Source organism: Anas acuta, chromosome 25 (assembly GCF_963932015.1).
Source record: "Anas acuta chromosome 25, bAnaAcu1.1, whole genome shotgun sequence".
Classification (NCBI taxonomy): Eukaryota; Metazoa; Chordata; class Aves; order Anseriformes; family Anatidae; genus Anas; species Anas acuta.
In genome coordinates, this window is record NC_089003.1 from 6,199,147 (window position 1) to 6,219,513 (window position 20,367).

The 20,367-nt window shown below is 53.9% G+C and overlaps 2 protein-coding genes and 1 long non-coding RNA gene across 13 annotated transcripts in view; 1 reads left to right on the forward strand and 2 right to left on the reverse strand.

Moving 5' to 3' along the window:
• Positions 1–37: 37 nt before the first annotated feature.
• On the reverse strand, positions 38–6,325 carry CD79B (CD79b molecule). Its single transcript, XM_068660963.1, has 6 exons — positions 6,148–6,325; positions 4,513–4,554; positions 3,558–3,869; positions 2,977–3,095; positions 2,631–2,672; positions 38–2,339 (listed from the first exon to the last, which is right to left on the reverse strand). The coding sequence occupies exons 1-6, from the start codon at positions 6,212–6,214 to the stop codon at positions 2,241–2,243; spliced, it is 681 nt and encodes a 226-aa protein (XP_068517064.1). The 5' UTR covers positions 6,215–6,325; the 3' UTR covers positions 38–2,240.
• LOC137844517 (uncharacterized) lies at positions 3,038–6,313 on the forward strand. The gene is made up of 2 exons (XR_011089931.1): positions 3,038–3,177; positions 3,311–6,313. It is a non-coding gene; the product is annotated as an uncharacterized lncRNA (long non-coding RNA).
• Positions 6,326–8,473: 2,148 nt separating the features above from the next.
• The window catches only part of SCN4A (sodium voltage-gated channel alpha subunit 4), a 47,493-nt gene continuing 35,599 nt past the window's right edge, over positions 8,474–20,367 (reverse strand). For 10 of the 11 annotated variants that reach the window (XM_068660935.1, XM_068660938.1, XM_068660940.1 and 7 more), the window contains 10 exons: positions 19,011–19,140; positions 18,587–18,741; positions 17,483–17,656; positions 16,833–16,955; positions 16,314–16,592; positions 14,914–14,967; positions 13,562–13,699; positions 12,923–13,027; positions 11,952–12,222; positions 8,474–11,516 (listed from right to left, as the gene is read on the reverse strand). In XM_068660935.1, coding sequence (XP_068517036.1) covers positions 10,324–11,516; positions 11,952–12,222; positions 12,923–13,027; positions 13,562–13,699; positions 14,914–14,967; positions 16,314–16,592; positions 16,833–16,955; positions 17,483–17,656; positions 18,587–18,741; positions 19,011–19,140 — 2,622 coding nt within the window. In that variant the 3' untranslated portion in view covers positions 8,474–10,323. The remainder of the gene's footprint in view (positions 11,517–11,951; positions 12,223–12,922; positions 13,028–13,561; positions 13,700–14,913; positions 14,968–16,313; positions 16,593–16,832; positions 16,956–17,482; positions 17,657–18,586; positions 18,742–19,010; positions 19,141–20,367) is intronic. The other variant, XR_011089922.1, reaches the window with a different exon arrangement.

Here is a 20,367-nt window from a genome sequence, read left to right on the forward strand (position 1 = left end):
AATGGTGGGGATAAGAATCAGGATACAGAGCCTGGACTGTATATATTGAAATGTATTTAATTACACTGAGTGCATTTTAAATACAAGCCTATTTCAATATAAAATTAAAACCCATCTCTGTACTCCCCAGAAACTAATCTAAGCAATTACAGTAAAACCCTAGCAATACAGAAATACTTATTTGCTTCTGGCATTTTAAAGGAAGCTAAGGCCCTGGGCTAAGAGAGTAGCCAAGCGGCAGAGCGGAACTGGGGTCACCGAAACTGCTTTTAACATTGCTTCCTCTACAGATGGAAACAGCAAATTCTCCATACTTCGTTTGATTCGGTTAAGTGAGTTGTTTACACAGAGCTGAGAAACCAGTTGGGAATTGGGAAGGCCGGAAAATTTGCCTTCCTCTCCCATTTTGTAGCTGAAAACAAGGCATGGAGGGATGAGCCCTGCTAGTTCTAAAATCTTGGCAAACATGGAAACCAGGAATTCACTTCCCTCACTGTGAGTACTCCTTCAGTTAATCAAATTTACAAGTAAGACGTGTTTAAGTAACATTTAAATACATGTATATGTAGCCAGTTTAGGACAGCTTATTTAACTAATAAAAAACAACCTTAAAATGCTGTTTTTGTGCTATTTAGATTGAATCCCAGTTTTCCATTAAGCTGATTTACCAGTAAACAAGAACCAGCCTGTTCCCTATTTGCTCGTAATTTTACCCTAGTTTTTTTTTTTGCTGGCTGTCCATGACTTGGGGAGGTCTCATCTTTCAGCCTCGCAGTTGTTGTCACCCCCCCTCCCCCATTGCCCGTCACCCCGGTGTCCTGCCTTGTCCAGCTTCATCCTGTCAAACCCACCGTGATGGGCTCCCCACGCCTCCGGGGACCCCCCCGGCAGTGAAAGCCCCGGTGCTGTGTGCCCAGCCAGCCCTGAGCCCCGTCACCCGCACGCCTGCTGCTGCCGCGCCAAAACAGTTTTTATTAACAGAACCAATTAGTGCCGTTCTGCTCCTCTCCAGATGTTTTCTAGCTTTTCTTGCAAGAGCACATGTAGCTGGAGCAGAGCTCAGCTCTTTGTTCCTGGCATGGGGCCCTGTTCCTCCTGCTTCGGTTCCTGGCGGTGGTTTTTGTCTCGTCCCAAGCTCATCACTGACGTCTTGGGGCTGCGGTGGTCCCCCTGTGAGTGCTCAGCTGGGGCTTCCAGCAGAGCCCACAGCTGCTCTCAACTTCACATCCCTGCCTGCACTTGGGGCCCTGAAGGGGTGAAATTTGGTTTCCAGCTGCCTGAGCAGAACCCACAGAAAGCTGCTCCTCGTTCCCAGACATCCCACAGACCCTGGCACCAGGGTTAGAGTGGGGTGGCACCAGGATGCGGCACGAGGACACCCCTGGATCAGGCACGGCAGGACGCAGCTTGGATGTCTGGAACAGGAGGTGCAGGATGTGAATTTACCTTTATTATGGCTTGAAAAAGCAGTCGTACATCTGTGTCCCACACTTTAAATCTTTCCCATAGGTTCTGAGGTTGCACTTGTCCCTCTCCAAGGGAACATCCTTCTGACACAGGCCAGCTCTTGCCTGGTGAGGAGCAAGCCCTGTGCAAGACCCTCCAGGACTGGGTCACCTCCCCAGCTTTTCTGTAGTCTTTGGAGAGAACGAGGCACTTTCAGAGGATCTTCCAGCTTGTACAACTTCCAGCTTGGCCTGCTGGGCACGTCTATGGCTTGAGAGCTAAACAGTGGCCCCAAATCTATTTAAAACACCCCAATAGTTCTGCTCACCTTGGCTCCACTGCCAGGATTACAGGGCCCACAGCGGGGTCTCACAGCCCACAAGGGTCCTTGCAGCACGGGGAGTGATCAAGCATGGTCCTCTCCTTCCAGGAGGTGGTGGGGACGGAGGAGCCCCAGCACCCAGCACCGCACTGCCGTTGTGTTGGCCAAGCAGGAGCTCAGAGCAAGGTGTGGGGCTGCCTGGGGATCGGGGCTGCTGGCGACCAGGGGGCTGGGGTTGGCTCCTAATATCTACATGGGCTTTAGGGGTTCAGCAGCCGTGATAGGACAGTCTTGGGGAGCGCAGCGAGCACCGAAGGGCAGCGAGGCTCGAGCTCTGTGCAGGGCTGCTGGAGGCAGCTGAAGGTCTGTGGTGGCAGATCGGGACCTGGGTGCCTGTCCCCATGGGGCACTGGCGTGGTGCTGGCAGGGAGCGATGCCACCGGTGCCGGCCTGGTGGTGGGTGTGAGACCCCTCACTCCTCCCCTGGGTGTTCCCCGACTGTCCATTTGGCCTTCACGTCACGGAAAGGAGTGATGTCCTCGTAGGTGGCCATCTGCTCCACCTCCAGACCCTGCGCCGAGAAGAAGCAGTTTGAGATATGGGAGGGGGACCCCTAAGTGGGGACCCATCTCCAGAGTGCTCCCCCAGGGATCAGGGCAGCTTCTGGAAGGGGAGATGGAGACAGATGGGTGAATGTGCTTAGAGCTTGGCTTGGGGTCTACAAGCTGCCCTATGGCCAAGGAGCAACAAGCACTTGGGAGGAACGCAGCCCTCTGCGAGGGCACCCAGCAAGGGCATAACTGGCTGTTTCAAGGTTCAGACTGATATTACAGAGGTATTTCTATAATTAATTGAGCATTACCTCATAGGTGTGGTCCTCCTCAGGGCTCTCTTTGCCTTCACCCTATAGAGAAGAGAGTCACAGGTTGGGTGTCACCAGCACTCTCACAATAGCTGATGCAGCCTGCGCCAGGATCCTCCACCCCTCTCCCAAGGCCAGGCCCCACAGCCTCCACAGGCAAATCCGGACAGTTCCCCCCATTCCACTTTAAATGCTTTTTTCAGGTAGCCATGTCCCCAAACCCGGTCCTTGCCCGTTCTGGCCCCAGCAGTGCCCTCACTGCCCTGCCCAGGACACGGGGCACTGCTGTGAGCACTGCGGCGGTGGAGCCGGGGACGTCCCCGCTGCTGGTGATGCTGCCACTCACCTTGTCTAGGAAGAGGAGCATGGGGACGCTGATGAAGACGACCAGCAGGATGGACTGGATGATGATGATGGCATCTTTCAGGGTGTTCCTGCTCCGGATCTGCTGGATGTTGCTGTGACCTGGGAGCAGCAGCACAGAGCCCTGAGCCCTGTCTCCATGCCAGGCTCCCAGGGAACGGGGACGAGCTCGGCACGACCACAGGTTTGTGCCAGAGCAGAGGAGGGGACCGGGGCACTGCAGCCCCCTGAGGCTGGCATCAGGGACCAATTCTGGAATGGGACACCCTGGATAAGACCCACCACTAACCAGAACTGGGAAAAATGTGATTTTTTAGGGCAATGCACTCTCTGGGATGCATTTATATGGGATGGACATGCCAAGGCAAAGCTGGGGGGTTGTCCCGCACACAAGGAAACATCTGCCATGTGGTGGAGCACCTACGGCTGTGTCTGAAGGGATCCCACCAGCACAGGAAAGGTTGGTGCCAGGAGTGTGAAGTGGGCTTCATGTGGAGGGGGGAAGGAGGAAAAGTGCGTGGAGGGCACACACCAGCAGTGGGGGTGACGGGGGGTCCCACTCACCCATGACCCTGAGCTCCGTCCCGCACATGTGCGGCCGCTTGTTCTCCGACTTGAGGTTCTTCCTGTCGCACGCGTAGACGCCGTTGTCCTCGTATCTGATCCCGAAGATAGTGAAGTTGATGAAGTTTTCTGTCCTCTCGACGCTGAAGCGGGAGGTGTTCTGGTCCCTCACGTAGACCTGATCGCTGCCCTCCACCGTCTTGTACCACTGCATGCTCTGGGGCTCTGGGGTGTAGCAGATGAAGCTGATGGGTGTGTTCCTCTTGGCCGCCACGTAGCGCGGGTGCTGGTGCAGCTTTCGGCACCCATTGCCTGCCAGGGGACAAGGGTGGGCACGTCGAGCCATGGTGCTTGTAGTGGAAACTCATTTTTTTGTGGAAGTGACTTCACTGGGTCACTTTTTTGCTGCTCCCACCCATCTCTATATACTTATGCCTTCTTAGCCCCAGCTTGGCTCCCAGATTACAGTCTGCACTGGCATGCATCACGGAGCCTTTGCCAAGACCCCCAGTTGGCTTCTCTCCCCATCACTTCTACTTTTTTTTTTTTTTCTTTCTTTTTTTCTTTTTGTTCATTTTGCTGTATTTTGTGTTTTGCCTGTGTTCATGTCCCAGAGCTGGGACTTGTTTGGGTGGCAGAGCTCATGCTCAGCATCCTGGAGGTGGGAATGGCACAAGCCCATCACCTCTGTCACCTGCTCCGGAGCCATGGCCCGATCACCCAATGCACTCTGCAAATGCTGAGTTAAAATGCTCACGTCCTTAGGAAAGACAAAACGGATCCGGATTTGCAGAGGCAGAGCAGGGGAGGGAGATGCCCCAGAGGAGGTTGCAGCCTGGGAAGGGCTCTGGGGACATTTGTGGCTCTGCTGGGGCTGGCAGCCTCATGGTACAGCCAGAGAGTTGGGAGGGACCCTGGGGACACAGGAAAGGGCCCAGCGGGTCTGAGATGTTACCTGTGCTGTTACTGGTGCTGTTCCCGAATGCTGAGATCCCACCTGCAAGACAGGAGAAGGGCTCTGAGACACTGGCCAAGGACTCCTGTAGGAGGAGCCCACTGAGGACATTCCAGATGGGACCGCACGCCCTGTGGCTCCTTCACACCCTCCCCATACGGGGCAGTGAGCTCAGGAGCATCAACCAGACCCCACGCAGAGGCCATTTGAGCACAAGCCCTCTTATTTCCACCCCATCTCCTGAATTAAGCAAGCTGCTTTCTGGTTGACAACCCAGTGAAACCTGCCTCTGCTATTAAAATGTGCTGGGCCGGGGCGAGGAGCCCGGTGCCCCGCGGGTGCCCGGTTCCTCTTGCTGCAGCTGGGCAGGAAGCACCAGCCCTGTTTGCCGCGCCGCTTCAGCGCCCAGCTCCGTCTGCTCAGTGAGCATTCGCCAAGCCCTGCTGCAGGGCAGCTGGCACGGAGGTGGGGGCTGCACCACCTCCAGCGTGCTGGGGCTGCTGCAGAGCCCCCCAGAAGAAGAGAATAATAAGAAGAAGAACCAGAAGCCGTTTCCCCAGCCCGAGCTTTGCCCCACACTTTGCTGCCCCGCTGCAGACCTTCCCGCCCCGATGAGCAGCGTGGTGAGGACTTGGTTCTGGACACTTTCCTTGGACCAGGCTGCCCAGTTTGTCTCTAATGCCTGCCCCCTCTCCCTTCTGGCCTCATCTCGTTTTACAATGCAGAGATGCCCCTGGTCCAGCCTGTGCGCTGGGTTCGTGTCCCTGACACCTGCAGCTGGGGCTTCGCTCTGAGCTCTGCTGCTGTTTCTGAATGATGACCAAGCTGGCTCCTCACCTTGCAGCCCCCAGACCCTCCAAAGGCAAGATTTCGATTGCACCCACAAGCAGCTGGAGCTTTCCCCACCTTCTCTGAAGCCACCCTGAGGGTAAGGATGAACCCTTGCAAGGTCAAATCTGCGCTGGGCTCAGGTGCCCAACAGCAACCCTTCACATGATTTTCTCCCACAGGCTGAGGTTCCTCAGCCTGAAGATGAGCGCGGGGGCTGCTTCAGGGTTTGTGGGTACCCTTGCATCAAGGAGAGGGAGGAAAGGGACAGGAGCCTTGTCCTGGGTTGAAAGGCTGCTTCTCCATGGGGGTTCAAAGGGAACATCATAGGGATGTTCACACTGACCCCCCCCAGGTCAACCACAAAAGCCTTTTTCCTCCCATTTCTCCTCCCCTCTTGAACACGCAGCCCTGTGCAGCAAAGGCAGGTGGCTTGGCCCTGGCCTCAGCAATGTGCTGCCCCCAGCTTGCTCCCATCCTCCAGCCTCCATGAACAATAAATGGGGAAGAAAACTCTTCTTTCCCTCCACCACAGCCATGAAGGCTCTGCACCCGCTCGGCACCAGGCTCCCCAGCTCCCTTGGCCCCAGCTGCCCACCAGCTCCTGCGCGCCACCCCAGCCCTGCACTTTCCCCATCCCCCCACAGTCTGGCTTCATGCGAAAACTCACAACTTGTAAAGTTTAATTTATTTAAAGCCAGACATGGATGGAGTCCCATAATGCACAAAGCAAGGGACGCATGCCGATGTGCATGCTTTCTTGCTCCTTCAACCCTCTACAGCACAAAGCCGGTGTTGGATGCCTACCTGCAGCCAGGGCCATCAGCCAGAGGTTTGCCTGGAGAACCCAGAGCCTCCTGCAGAAATCAGCCATTTTTTCACTGCAAACAACAGGGAAGCATCCAGTCGCTGACCCTTGCTTCTGCAAAAACACCACGGCTGCTCCAAACAGCTTGGCCTTTGCACCTAAAAATGGCAAAGCTGCTGCTACGCAAGACGGCGTCTTTCCTGCTCATGTAAATTGGCCGTGGTGGGGACTTTCCCTGGGGCTGGTTTTGAATGCAGCGCAGACGCTGGGGCCCCTGTTGTTGTGCCCGCCCTTGCCTTGTCCAGCCTCATGTCCTTGGGCCGTGCTCACCACGGCAGAGTTATCTGAGGGAGAGGACTGAGGCTGGGGGCTCTGCACCCCCGGTGGAGGTGGGCCTGTCTGTGGAGCACTCGGCGACTCCTCGCCTCAGCTGGCAGAGGTGCAGTGCAGGGAGGGGGTGCTGGCACCAACACGGCTCCGTGCCACAGGGCAGGGGATGGGGTTACCCCAGGCGAAGCAGGATCACACCCCAGCTCCCTAACAGCACGGGCTCTGCCCTGCGTGAGATGTGGAACGCAGCCACAGGCAGTGGTGGAGGCTGGGCCAGTGGCTGCGAGGTCAGAGCAGCACATGAAGCATGGGAAGGAGGTGGGTTTTGGGTTTCTCCTGCAGGGTTTAGTGGCATTGGCTCACAGCTCCTGTCCCCAGCACCCCAAAGAGTCCCCAGGACTGCCAATCTGGGGAAGGGCGAAGCCTAGACAGGGTGTCCAGGAAACAGAGCCCCCTCCTTGGGTGCTCACCATGCCTGGTCCTTCTCTGCAGCATGATTGTCATGACCGAGACCCTTCCTCCTGCATCCTTTGGGCACAGCCACCACAAGTGGCACCCAAGCTGTGCCCTGGCCCCATCTCTCTGGCACAGAGATGTAGTTCCCCATCACATTGTGCCACAGCACCTCTCCAACCACTGTGCTCTGCGAACTACGGGTGAGCACTGAACTGTAACTCCATCTGAAAAACACCTTGGGGTACTTTTGCCAGCCGGGTTGGTCCCCAGAGCCCAGCTCTGCCTTCTTGGGGCCTCCCCAAACCTCCACTTTCTGCAGGTCGTTTCTTTTTTGCTGTTTCTGAGCATCCGGCAGCTGCTGGGAGCCGGCCCAAGTCTCACCTTGTGTGCAAGGGGGTGTGAGCTGAGCAAGAGCAGAAATAAAGGTTTCCAGAGAAATTGTGGCCCCAGGGAAAGAGATGATGGGAGAGGTGCCTTCTTGCAGCAGAGCGGCCAGGCTGTGCCATGCATGGAGCTGTACGCTGGGGCTAAACTGTCAGCACCGTTGGTATTGCTGCTAAAACTCAGCCTGGCTGTGATGTCCTGGCAAGCCAGCAGTGATGGAGATGCTTAGGAGCTGGACAGCACAGGAAACACAGGAGAGATTTGGTAATCAGCCCCTGGGGCTGGATATGGGAGCTGCAATGAGCATGCAAGGAAGGCCAGCAGCTGCTTCCCAGGCTGGAGGTGCCTGGGAAAGACATGATGGTCCCATGAGGAAGGTCCCGTGTCCCCACAGCGGGTGGCGGGACGAGCACAGGGCACAGCTGAGCCAGGGCCAGGCAGCTGCACCCTTCACCAGCCCATTCTTATTCATGGTGGCTTGTGTTTCACCGCTGTCCTTCCTGCCACCGCAGGGGGACAGGGACATGGGGGCTGTGCCACCTCCTCCCTCCATCCTGCTGCCTGCGTGGGTGCTGTGATGCGTCCCACTTGAATTACACCAGCCCTGGCACGAGCTGTTCTAGGGAAGAGAGAAAACAACAGTGAGGCTGTGCTGTGGCCCCTGGGGACATCAGCAGGTCCTGGAGGTCTCTCCCAGCTCAGCCTCTGGCCACACATCAGCACAGAAATGTTCTTCACCTGCTGCTGCCTCTTCTGCGTGATGCTGACCTGCTCCCATGCAGCCAGTGGGACAGGTTTGGCTCCACAGAGCCCAGTATTGGACACCGCCTCCAAGTCCTCCCTTCTCCTCGGCTGACGTGACAGCAGTGTCTCCCATAGCTGGGGCTTGTTGCTGGGGGAGGCAGGAGGCAGCAAGGATGCATGGGACATATCCATGAGCAGAACAGAAGCTCTAGAGACTGGGCTGGAGGTGCTGGGGGGAGCTTTCATCTCGGGAGGTCTCTTGAGCAGAATGGGACCCCACCACTGGGGGTCCTGCAGAGGATGGTGTGGCCAGAGGCTCCCTGGAGGGAGCGGGTATTTATGACTGGGGCAGGTGATTTCCCCCTCCCAGTGGTATGGGAAACACTTTCTCCCCTAACGCACACCAACACATTTGGTATTGTAATAATCGACCATTTACATTTTTTTTTTATTTTAAGAAATGTACAAAGAAAAAGGGCTTTAGCTCACACAAACTCTGCTCTTTGGCATTTTTCCATCACCGACGACGCGTACGTACAAGCAGCATTGATCGTGAACCACAACCTGGGCTGGAAAGAGCTGTGCCATGGATGCTTCCCATGCAAAGGCACTTTAAAGCAGCATGCCACACCCTAAGGCTCCTGTTCCAGGGAGCGTCACTCTATGCACATGGAAATGGAAGCACAACGTGGTGTGATGCAGTGGGCAGAGCGGCCCCGGCTCTGCCGCCTGGCCAAAAGCACACGGATGCAAGCGAGCTCCGCGGGGTGCCATAAGGCATCTGCAATGGCTCTGAGCCAAAACCAGCCGAAGGGAGAAGAAATAATATTAATAATTAAAAACAAAACAAAACAGAAGAGAAGAAGAAAAAAAGACAGACCCCCTGGCTTCAAGCAGCAGCCCTTGTTTTAACTGGAAGTTTTGGTTTGTGGTTGTTTCGATCTTAAGAGTGTTTTCCCTTTTGTAGAAAGAAGGCAGTCCAGAGATTAACCGGGGTACTTTTGCTCATTTTACTCCATTTTCTTTCCTTTTGGCCACCTATGGGAGCAATGACAGGACTTTCCCCTGGGAGAACCCCTCTCTGTGGGATGCTTCTTGGCGAGGATCCTCCTGGCCCCAGGACTCTGCAGGCACCATGGCACCAACAGGTGCAGGGGCAGCTCCAGAGCCCTGGCAGAGGGAAGGACGCCCTGCCCGAGTATTGGGTAATTTGGAGAATTTACACCCACCTGCCACCCCTCCTGAGTGTTCCTGGGAAGGAGCATTCATTGTGTTAAAGCCCTGGCGCTCGGTAGCTGATGGGGTTTATGGGATGTCATTGAGCAATCAATGACGCCATCAATGCAAAGACCACTCCTTACTCCCTGGGGATGTGTCTCATTAGCTAAGGCTAGTTTCTGCTTGCTGTGGGGCTCGAAGAAAAATGTGCAAGGTGTTTTTTTGTTACAAGGAGCTCCTGGAGGAGGTTCTCCAAATGCTACCTCTGTCCATCGCTTTCCTGCCACAAAATCTGGATGGAACGGGAAAACAGAAGAGAAGCATGAATATAAACACAGCTTACATTCGTACCATAGAGACCTGAATGATTTATGGTTTCAGTGTATATTCAGAGACCTTTAAAATCTGATATTTAACCCTGAGAACATATCTGCAGATGCTTGTTTTGGCTATGCAAACAAATCCTTAAGACATAATTGCACTTTCTCTGTATATAACAAAAATCCATAAAGCTTATTAAAATATCCAAAAGAAAGGTGCTACTTTAAGACTTTGGAGATTTTTTTGTTCACAAAACCCTTCTGTAATTATTCTTAATATTATTTCACTTGGCTCATCTTTCACTGGTTACTTGGCTGCACTCTGGAAGAATAATAGGAAGAAAATATCTTCATTGTGAAATAACATTAATAAACAATTACTTTAAGTAAAAGGACAGCCATCCTCATTTGTTAATGTCTGAAAAACATCATTACCATGATTAGATCATTTCAAAACTAAAATGTTTCTCTTTCACCAACAATAGAGAGATTTCACATTTCAATCTCATAAGAAAAATATTAAGCCCTTTGCAAGTACAGTGAGCTACAAAAACCAGGATCAGTAAGAGATCCTGCTCAGAAAATTAAGGTGTCTGCTTGAAATATCTGAAATTAGCTCAACATCTGAGATCTATTGATCTGAACATGGAAGATTTCTGAAGAGGAGATACAAATGGAGTCTTTTCAGGATGGGCGATGCCACGAGATGGAAATCGCTCCCTGTTATACAAGCGACTCCTTCACAATGCGTTTCCCATCCCACACTTTCACTTCACCGGGAGCATCTTGAGTCTCTGAGCTCGGCACAGGTGCAAGGCTAAAGGCCGGGGCTGTCTCCACGTCTGTCCCACTGTTCCCATACATCTCATGCATTTTGGTTGCGATCAGACCTTCCTTCTCAGGCGCGTCCCCTCTCAGGGCATCTTCATCCTTACTGTGCCTGTACATGTAGGAGGCCTGCTTCACTGAGCGCCTCAGGAGGTACCTCCGGAAAGCCCTCTGGATTTTTGTAGCACACACTTCCTCGTGCTTCCTTTTCAGAGTGGTGGTGATGGGTTCATAGGAAACCTTCGAGGGGTTCGCGGCCATGAACTTCTCCTCCATGGTGGCCTTCAGGGCATCCATCTCTCCCGAGTCTCCCAGCACTTCCTTTGTCAGGGCAAAGAGAATATCCAGACAGTGGATTTTGTCCCCAGCAACCATCGGTAGATCCATGGTGATCAGCTTGATCTTGTTTGGCTTAGGAATTTTGAGCGGCTCCTGCAAGGTGTCCACAAAGTCAGACAAGGTGCTGTACGCGATGAACTGGGTGGCATCTGGGTCAAACTTCTCCCACGTTTCATAAAACATTTCAAAATCATCTTCACAGAGCGGCTCGCTGCTCTCCTCTGTGGCCACGTTGAAATTCTCCAGGATGATGGCGATGTACATGTTCACCACAATAAGGAAGGAAATGATGATGTAGCTGCAGAAGAAGAAGATGCCGATGGATGGATTGCCGCAGTTCCCTTTTACTGAACTGCCAGGGTTCTCCAGTTCGGGGTCGCAGTCGGGAGGGCCACTGTTGAGGATGGGGCTGAGCAGACCATCCCATCCTGCTGATGTGGTGATCTGGAAGAGGCAGATGATGCTGTTCCCAAAAGTTTCAAAATTGAAGATGTCATCGATCCCTGCCTCTTTCTTTACGTAGGCGAAATTGGACATCCCAAAGATGGAGTAGATGAACATGACGAGGAACAGCAGGAGGCCGATGTTGAAGAGGGCAGGCAGGGACATCATCAGAGCAAACAGGAGAGTCCGGATACCTTTTGCTCCTCGGATCAGTCGGAGGACACGGCCAATCCTTGCCAGCCTGATGACCCTGAAGAGTGTGGGTGATACAAAGTACTTCTCTATGATGTCTGAGAGGACAATACCTGCAAAGGGATGAAAAAGAAGTGAGTTTGCTGTGCTCTGCAGCTGACACAGGAGGGCAAGGTGGAGCTTCTCCATCATCTACCAGGGCTGGGATGAGGCCGTCCCCAAGAGCATGCAGTTCTCTTGGCTCCTCCGATGGTAAGGGGAACATACTCAAATCTCTGAGTGCAGAGCCAAAGATTAAATGCTGCTGCTCTGTTTCTGCAGTGCAGCCATGAAACATTGAGATGGAGGGTGCAGGACACATCTCCTGCTCCTCACCCTGTCTTGGTAGCACAGGGTGGCCTCACATCCTTCTTGTCCCAGGTCCCTTCACCCTGCTCAAAGGGTGGGCACAGGGGGTTGGCTGGTGACAGCTGTGATTGGACAGACAATTTCTACTCTCTGTTACCTGGTGGGAGACCTGAGGAACTGGTAGAGCCTCCAGGGCTTACCTGCAATGGAGAGGATGACCACCACAAAGTCAAATATGTTCCAGCCGATAGTGAAGTAGTAGTAGCGCAAGGCGAACATTTTTAGCACACACTCTCCAGTGAAGATGACGATGAAGACCAGGTTGATTTTGTAGAGGATGTCTGTTTTGAGCTCGCTTTGATCATCTGTTTCGACCATCATGGTCACCATGTTAAGACAAATCAGGATCATGATGGTTATGTCAAACACTTGCTTGGTAACAAAGTCAAACACCATCCCTTGAAACTTGTTCTGCCGTGGGGGCCGTGTGGGTAACGATGGAGGACCAGAGGTGAGGTGGGAACACAGAACAGACCCACAGAAAACAAAGACACAACAGAAAGAGAAGAAGGAACCATATTTAACAGTGTGCAGGAAATCTCAGGGTCACAGCCCCTATGTGGGCCTCAGCCCAAGCTGCGGGAGGAAAACACCCAGCACCTCGTGGGATGAGGCCAGGCTGGTGACACTGTGGGTGAGGTGTGGGCACAGGGCTGTTGTTTTCCAAGTATACCCATTGCTAATGCATCAGGGCAAAAAGGAACACACGGGAAAAGATCTCACTTGAGCTGGGCCACCAAGAAGAATCCCTAGTCACAACTGGGTATGTATTGGCTGGACCAATTTCTCTTCTACGAGCATTGAGGTTTCCCCGACTCTAACCTATCTGTGAGAGAGGAACTAGGAGAAAAACCTGATGCCTATGAAAGGAATCCCCCTCTTGCTCTTGCCAGCATACCCAGGGCTGAAGAACAGACCCAGGCAGGAGGTGAACCTCTCCTGAAGCCCCAGCCCTTACAAAGATCCCATCTGAGGAGATAAAGGGGGAACCAGGGTTTGGCTCTTTGTGCTGGCAAATACTCTTGCCCAGTCCTTTCTCGTTCACTTGGGACAGCCAGTGGCTTGAGGCACTCCCTCCCCACTGTGCTCCAAGGAGCTTAACCCAACGTACCGAGGGCCTGGGGATGGGCTTCTGGGGTTTCTTGGAGCCGAGCTTCTTCATGGCATTATAGTACTTCTTCTGCTCTTCTGTCATGAAGATGTCTTTGCCTCCAAAGTATAAAGAGAATCGCCACCATTAGCCTTGGGGACTCACATCTTCCCACCAAACACCCCTGACCATGCCCTGTTCCTTCCCACCATGCATCCCCAGCTGGGCTTTGCTCACTGTGCTGAGTCAGTGAAACCTCCCCCTGCTGACAGCACCTATGGGTGCTAAACCCAGCGCTGTGGTTTCCTCCTGCTGCGGCAAGATGACAGCACTGGGGAAGCACCTGATGCAGCAAGCAGGACACCCCGTGCCCTGTTAGAGCTCACCCTAGATCCGTGTTCCCAGATCCTGTGATCTCAGAACTTGCTTGGTGCGAGCAGCACGTGCTGCATTACGCACTCTCTGCCCCCACATTTGTCCCATGTTATTCACTTCAAAACAGCTCAGAAGTTTTCATTTTCAGAAGTTCAGTCTTTCCCCAACACATGGAAAAACGATGAGTAAAAAGTCATGGTGGGAAAAGGAAAGATGTTGCTCCCCTCTGTCCTGGACCAGGGCTCCAGGAGGCAGAGATGGCTGCGTGACCCAGAAAATACTTATCTTTTTCTTCTGCTGGTTGAAGTTGTCAATGATGACACCGATGAAGAGGTTCAGGGTAAAAAAGGCACCAAAGATGATGAAGATGACAAAGTAGATGTACATGTAGAGGTTGATCTCGTATGATGGCTGTTCTTCAATCTGGCCAGCAGAGATGGGAAATAAGAGATGAATACATGACACTAACTCTCCCCCAAAAGCATGCCCCCAAGCCCGTGGTCCAGGGGCCACCATATCTTGACAGAGAATGGTGTGGCTGCTGCAAAGCCTTTGGCAGATGTTGGCTGGGTTGTGTGGTCCCCAAGGGAGCAGGCGCCAGCTGGGCTGAGGACAAGGATGTCCTGAACCCTGTGCTGGGGAATAGGAAGGCTGCATGGGGGCAGGGCTGATATCAACGAGCAAACTGGGCTTCTTCCCAACAGTCAACTTTCCAAGGGCTGAAATATAGCCAAAAGGGGAAAGGAAGGGTGGTTTAATTCACACCACACCAGCACCCAGGGGTGGCAAAGCCTGGCAGCCCAAGGAGGGTTTTCCAACACTCCTCATCTCAATAGGTGTCATTTAATTCTTCTAATATTTGAGCGGAGATGTCCCTAGGTGTCACAGCTGACTTCCCCCATTTCAAGGCAAGCTCCTGGCAGAGGAGAACACATTTTCTCCCATATCAGCTTTATGGCTGGGTGCTTGGCAGCTGCAGCCGGGACGAGCAGAGAGGCTGTTTCTGAAGCTAAAAAAAGGCAGTGAAAACAACGTGCTTGGGGTGTGGGTGTGCAGGGCTGGCCCTCAATGGGGCATGGGTGAATGCTGTGCTCCCTTAGAGAAAGGCAGGAAATCCCTCCCACCGTATCAGCCCATGGCCATGCTTGGGGGTGGTGCAGGGACACATCTGGGAATGGATCACAGCACAAACATGAAACTCTTTGAAACATCTTTTTTTTGGATACATGTATATATATCACTGTCTCCAGGATGGGGTAAGTTCTTTGAGCTGGAAGAGCACATGGAGGACGTCACACAGAGCTGTAGGTGCAGTGTGGAAATTTCGGACCACAAAGCTGAAGCTGGGCTCAGCCCCAGCTGTAGGGTGGGCTGGGAGCCCAGTGCAGGGACCGGGGTGCAGCTGGGATGGAGGCTGGGATGCAGGTGACAATGACACGGGTGGCAGAAGGCTCTGGAGGGACACAACTGACCGCCCTCTTTGAAGCTGCAGGCCTTGGCAGGGGGACTTTTTGGGGGGGGTTCTCCACTCTTTGGCCCATGACCCAGCTGAAGCCCTGGCCAGCTAGGTGGAACCAGCCCTATGGGATGGGTGACACTTGGTGCTGGCAGCGAGAAGTCCTTGTTTATCCCCTCACCTCACGTGAGTCCACAGCAGCGTACATGATGTCCATCCAGCCTTTGAAGGTTGCCTGCAGGGACAGAGAGAGGAGTGGGCTCATCAGGAGGCAGCTGGGGATACAAGGAGTGCAGAAGGCACTGAGCACACACTTGGGGCTTAGGCTGGGGTATGGCTCCATGCATGGAGCTGCTGCTGCACCACAGGATGCTCCTCAGGGAGAATGGCAGAAGGACCACGTGCTGCGTCCACAAGAAACACGCACCCATACAGAAGTACTGAGGTTGACACAGGTGCGTGCACACCTATGGGCATATAAGCTGCATTCTGTGGCTGAGGTTACCAATGACTTCCTAAAGCACCACTTCAAAAGAGGCTGGGAAAAAGCAGCTGTGGACTCTTTTCTCTCTAAAACAATGAATTGCCCCAATTTTCCTGGCTGCTTCTCTCCTTCTCCCTGAACCGGCGCCACCTCCATAAATCCTGCCTTCTGTCTTGCTGCCGCTGATGGCTGGTGGACCCCCATCCTGGTGAGGTGAAGGCACGCTGTGTATTTACAGGCTTTTTCTGCTGATTTGCTAAGCAAACAGCTTGAACATCTTGTTTCCTGAATCTGATGGAACAACAAACCTTGAAGAGGAAGCTAAATTTATAGGTGGTTAATCAGTTTGGGTTATGCTTTGGTTCTGCAACCACCAGTTCCCCTGGATCCAGTGGGAGTAACCCTAGTCCACCCAATAACAGAGCCCACACCTATATTTTTATTAAAATTGTGGTGAGCAGTTCCCCTTCTGCTTGCCTTGCTCAGCTGCAGTGGGTTCAGTGGAAGCACGGCTGCATTCGTCCACTGCCCTGCAGCCAACACACACATGCTCTTTTTCCAATTGTCATCTTCCTCATGCAAAACTCTTGCAGCCTGTGACTGTAACAGACCTAACTGTAGCAAGGGGAACATATCCCTGCCAGGAATCTGTTAGGCTGCAAAATTGGATTGGAGTCTGGAGTTTAGGGAGCCTGAGAGATAGATTGGGCAGATGGGAGGCTTTGTTGGCTCCAACTGCCCTGCGTTATGGCATATTCCTTTTCCAAATAACGATGCTTTAAAACTCTCTTGCATCCTTGCTCCTGCATCCCCTGCTGTGGAGGACTTCCTGCAACTCCAGGCTTGGTGCTATACTCATTCATCCACAACAGTTCCCCGGTGACAATCACCTTTTCCCCTCCTGTCTTCTATCTTCTCCCTTTCCTCCTTGACTCTGCAGGTTTTTGGGGTTAAATACCAACTCTGGAACTAAGCAGCAGCGAAGAAACCCGTCCTGGGCATCAGGGGAGCACCTCATTTTAACCCTGATGCTACACACGCCGCCCTGCTAAGCCAACATGCTGCTTAGAGGGACAGCAGTTGCTTTCTGTACGTACCACCTGCAGCAAGGACAGGTATCCCAAGCCCACGTTGTCGAAGTTGACCTTGACATTGACCCATCTGACCTCGTTGGTGTGGAGGAGAGCCATGCAGTCACTCTTATTGTTCACCACACTGATTTCAAAGAGTTCCCCCGAGGTGGTGTTTACGCATCGGTAGTACTTCCCCGCAAAGAGGTTCACCCCCATGATGCTGAATATCAGCCAGAAGATGAGGCAGACCAGCAGAACGTTCATGATGGAGGGGATGGCACCCAGCAAGGCATTCACCACCACCTGCATGGAGAGAAACAACCATGGAGGCCCTGGCCAGGGAACCTCTGTGTCCCAGCCTTATCCTCCCCAGCACTGAGCAGGCTCAGGCTCGGCCAAGGGTATTTAGCATTGACCCCACCAATCTGGAGACCTTTGGAAATCGTCTGGGATGGGTTCCCATTGTTGGTGACCAGCCAGGGCCCAGCTCTGCTGACTGGTGCTGCACCATGCAGCCGTGTTGGAGCTTGAAGAGGCACCTACCCGCATCCCTTCAAATCTGGACAGGGCGCGCAGTGGTCTCAGGGCCCTCAGTGTCCGCAGGGACTTGATGGCTCCCAGCTCGGAGTATCCCAGCCAGTTTGCTGTCAGGCTGACAATAGAAACCTGGAAGGAGCAGCCCAGGGAGTTAGCAGTGCCTCGGATGGAAACAGCGGGGAGGAACTGAATCCCATCTGTGCACCCCTGCCCTTCTCTCCCTCCCCAGCTCATCCCTCAGGCCAGTGTCATCATGTTGTCTCAAGACACAGGGACTGGCACTGAGTCCCCACGTCTCTGGTGACCAGGCCACCCCAAGGAGGTCCCTGCCTCTTGGGTGGAGGTGGTTGGGGACACAGAAATGGCCTGCTGTGTCACAGAGCTTTCAGGGGACCCTACGCCTCTTCACACCTCTGCTGGGTTCTAGTAGAGCCCTGTGAGCTTGTGCTTGGTGTGTGCATAAAAGGTTTGAAAGGGTTTCTGTAACCGGGAAAAGGAGTGGCCATTAAAAACAATGGTCTAAGTCCTCATCACACAGCCACCTCTTTGTCCTTTAAAATGCAACCACGGCTTGGTTTGACACAGCTGGCCACAAGCCCGTAGCGCTCCCAAACCCCCTGGCTGAGTGCGATCCTGCAGGTGCTCGTTGCACTTACATCGACGATGAGGAAATCCAGCCAGCACCACGCGTTGGTGAAGTAAACCTTGAAGCCATAGGCCACCCACTTGAGCAACATCTCGATGACGAAGACGTAGGAGAAGACCTTGTCGGCGTACTCCAGGACGGTGCGTATCACCCGTCGCTGTTCAATGTAGATGTCCTCAAAAGCCTGGAAGAGGTGCAGAGCTACCTGACAGTTGTTCTTCCACTAGGCCCGCAGCCCAGCTCGGTGCAGCCATGGCCACAGCGCATCATCCCTACTCTCCTGGGGCAGCCTGAAGAGCTGAGAGCCTCACCACGGGTGGCATTTACAGACCAACACAGGGTCTAACTCTTGTTTGCAGGTTCTTGGTGGCTACGTGGAGCAGGGTTTGTCCCGGAGCAAAGCTGTGCTGAAACAAATGTCCAGCTGCACCTAAGTCCCATCAGTCTCCATGTGAATCAAAAGCCAGGACACCTACACGTGCCTTTGGAAACCCAGGTAGTTTTGGAAATTCTCTTAGGAGTTTGGGTTTCTCATGTGTCCACGTGGCACGTAAAATGTGAGCAGAGGTAGGGGCATGGTGACCAGGTGCTGCACAGCTGCTTCAGCACAACTTTCGATTCCCACACAGCTACAGCCTCAGCCGGCCCCAGACTGCACTTCAGAGTGTGGTGCGGACACGTGAAGTGCGCCTGAAGGCACGTCCAGCCCCTCTGCTCGCCTTCCCTCTCTCCTTACCCCCATCCCTGCAGAGGGATTGGTCTCCCCATCAGCTCCGTGCATTTACAGGGGCAGCTGAGCTACGCCTAGCCCAAACAGTCAGGGAGCCTAAAGGCCGATGTACAGCTTTTTAGTGAGGTCGATGCAAATGGAGACCCAGGTGCTGGGAAAGCACACCCGTCAGCAGCTGAAAGTGCTGAACAGTGAAATAATAATCATCAATTATCCATAAAGCATCTCCTGCCAGCCAGAAATGGAGGCAGCAAAGTGACGAGCCATCTACATCAAGCTAAGCTGAAGGTGCAGATGGTTCGCAGCCGAGATTAAGGGTGGGAGGAGAAGCAGCAGGGAGTTGCTGCAGAGCAAAGATGGGGTGAAAGGTGGGGTGGGACCTACCAGTGCCCCACTGCTGAGGAGGATCATGAAGACAATGAAGGTCTCGAACCAGTCGTGCTCAACGATGCGGAAGCAGGTTTTCCGGATGTTCCACCAGACCTTCCCTCTCTCGCTGGTGATGTCCACGTAGAGGCAGGGAAACCTCTTCACACAGGCTGGGAATGGGGACAGAGAGCCTGGGTTGCCTCTCCACCAGCGAGAAGTTTTTTGTGCTTTTACTGATGCTTTAACCCCTCCCAGGTGGAGGCTGGGGAAGGATCCTGCTGGGCATGGGGACGCCCACCCACAAGGGCAGGAGAATTTGAAGCTTGGTCTGAGCTAGGCGAGCCCTAGGGCTGTAACACTGCAAGCACTGGTTTGCAACAGCCTCTCCACGTCCACCACCCCCTCTCCACGGGGTGCCTGGCTCTGCTTGATCCCTCACCTTCGGTGAAGCACTCCTCAGGCTCGTTGCTCTCCTCAGCCTCTTCTGCCACTGCCTCCTCCTCCGGCGGCGGTGGCTTGTAATCCACGGTGCTGCACAGGGACGAGGCATTGTCACTGGAGAGGGGGTTCTGTAAAGAGGAGGATTTGGGCTGGGCAGTGGCACCCATGGGCTCCCATGGGCACCCTCCAGAAGCTCAGCAGGAGCAGGGGCTGCTCCACGGGAGGTGTGTAGGGAACAGACTTGGTAGGCATGGGTGCCCTCCTCCCATGGGGACAGACCCCACGTGGGACCACAAAAACACTTTCCCAATGAGACAAGTAGACGTGCTGAATCCTCTGGCATGGAAACAACCACACAGACACCACGTGGCATTTTGTTGGCCATTGGATTTTTTTTGGGGGGCGGCACCACACTGTCAGTGCAGACCTCAGCCCTTTTCCTGCTGGGGGCAAAACATGCTGCGGCTCCCGGTGCGATGAGCAGCAACCAGAGCTCCCTGCCCCCAGAAGCAGGTGACGGCTCCTCCAAGCGTGTCCCCGGCCGCAGGGACAGGCACTGTCACAGCCGCCGCCTGCACCGGCCATGCGGAGAGAGCTAGTTCTTGCTACCACAAGTGATTAATCCCCTTTGAGTCATTTTCTACAACTTTCGTCTTCATCATGGAGATGTTTCTAAAGCATGGAGATGTTTCTAAAGCTTTCCAAGTGTTTGGAGCAGGCTCTGCACCCCCAGCACATTTTTGGTTGATTCCCCAAAGTGTGAGCCCCCAGCTTTTGTGAGCCCTTTGCAGTAGATTTAAACCCAACACAAAGAGAAAGGAACTATCTGACATCGGGCTTTTATGGGAATAGGATGGATTTATCCTCCTGAGTGCTGGTGCAGTGCCAGGAATCAGTGAGGGAGCCTGCCCAACGGTTTGGGAGCCTTTCGTGGAGGCTTTTGCTCGGCGGCTGCTCCAAAGTCCCTTTCCTACAAAAACAGCCCAGAGCGGGGCTGTGGGATCAGCCAGAGCTGAGAGCCTTGGAACATCTGTGACGCGTGAGCTTGAACGAGCTTCACTTTCATCTAGGTTCAGAGGAGCCAGAAGCCCCCTGTGCCCAGCCACCCTCGCATCACAGCCACATCCCATCCCCTTGTGCCACCGTCTCAGGCAGCTTTCACCGCCTGCTCCCTGTGCCCCGACCCAGGGGCTCTGCCAGGCGCCCCGGTCCCAGCGGGTCCGTGGAAGCCCGGCTGGCCGTCACGGCACGTCTCTCGCGTCCCGCTGGTGTGGCTCATGCCGGAGGGCTTGTAGGCTGAGGTTCACCCAAGTTCAAAGCCTGCATACCAAATAGCTCCCGCCTGCTCCATCCCG

What these genes read in the sequence shown, in the direction of transcription:
- CD79B (XM_068660963.1), bottom strand. Translation starts at nt 6,214, where the DNA reads ATGGCTGATTTCTGCAGGAGGCTCTGGGTTCTCCAGGCAAACCTCTGG. An exon ending in GACGGAGCTCAGGGTCATGG is followed by an intron (nt 3,096 to 3,557) that starts GTGAGTGGGACC and finishes TGCTGCTCCCAG; the next exon opens with GTCACAGCAACATCCAGCAG. An exon ending in TGCTCCTCTTCCTAGACAAG is followed by an intron (nt 2,673 to 2,976) that starts GTGAGTGGCAGC and finishes TCTTCTCTATAG; the next exon opens with GGTGAAGGCAAAGAGAGCCC.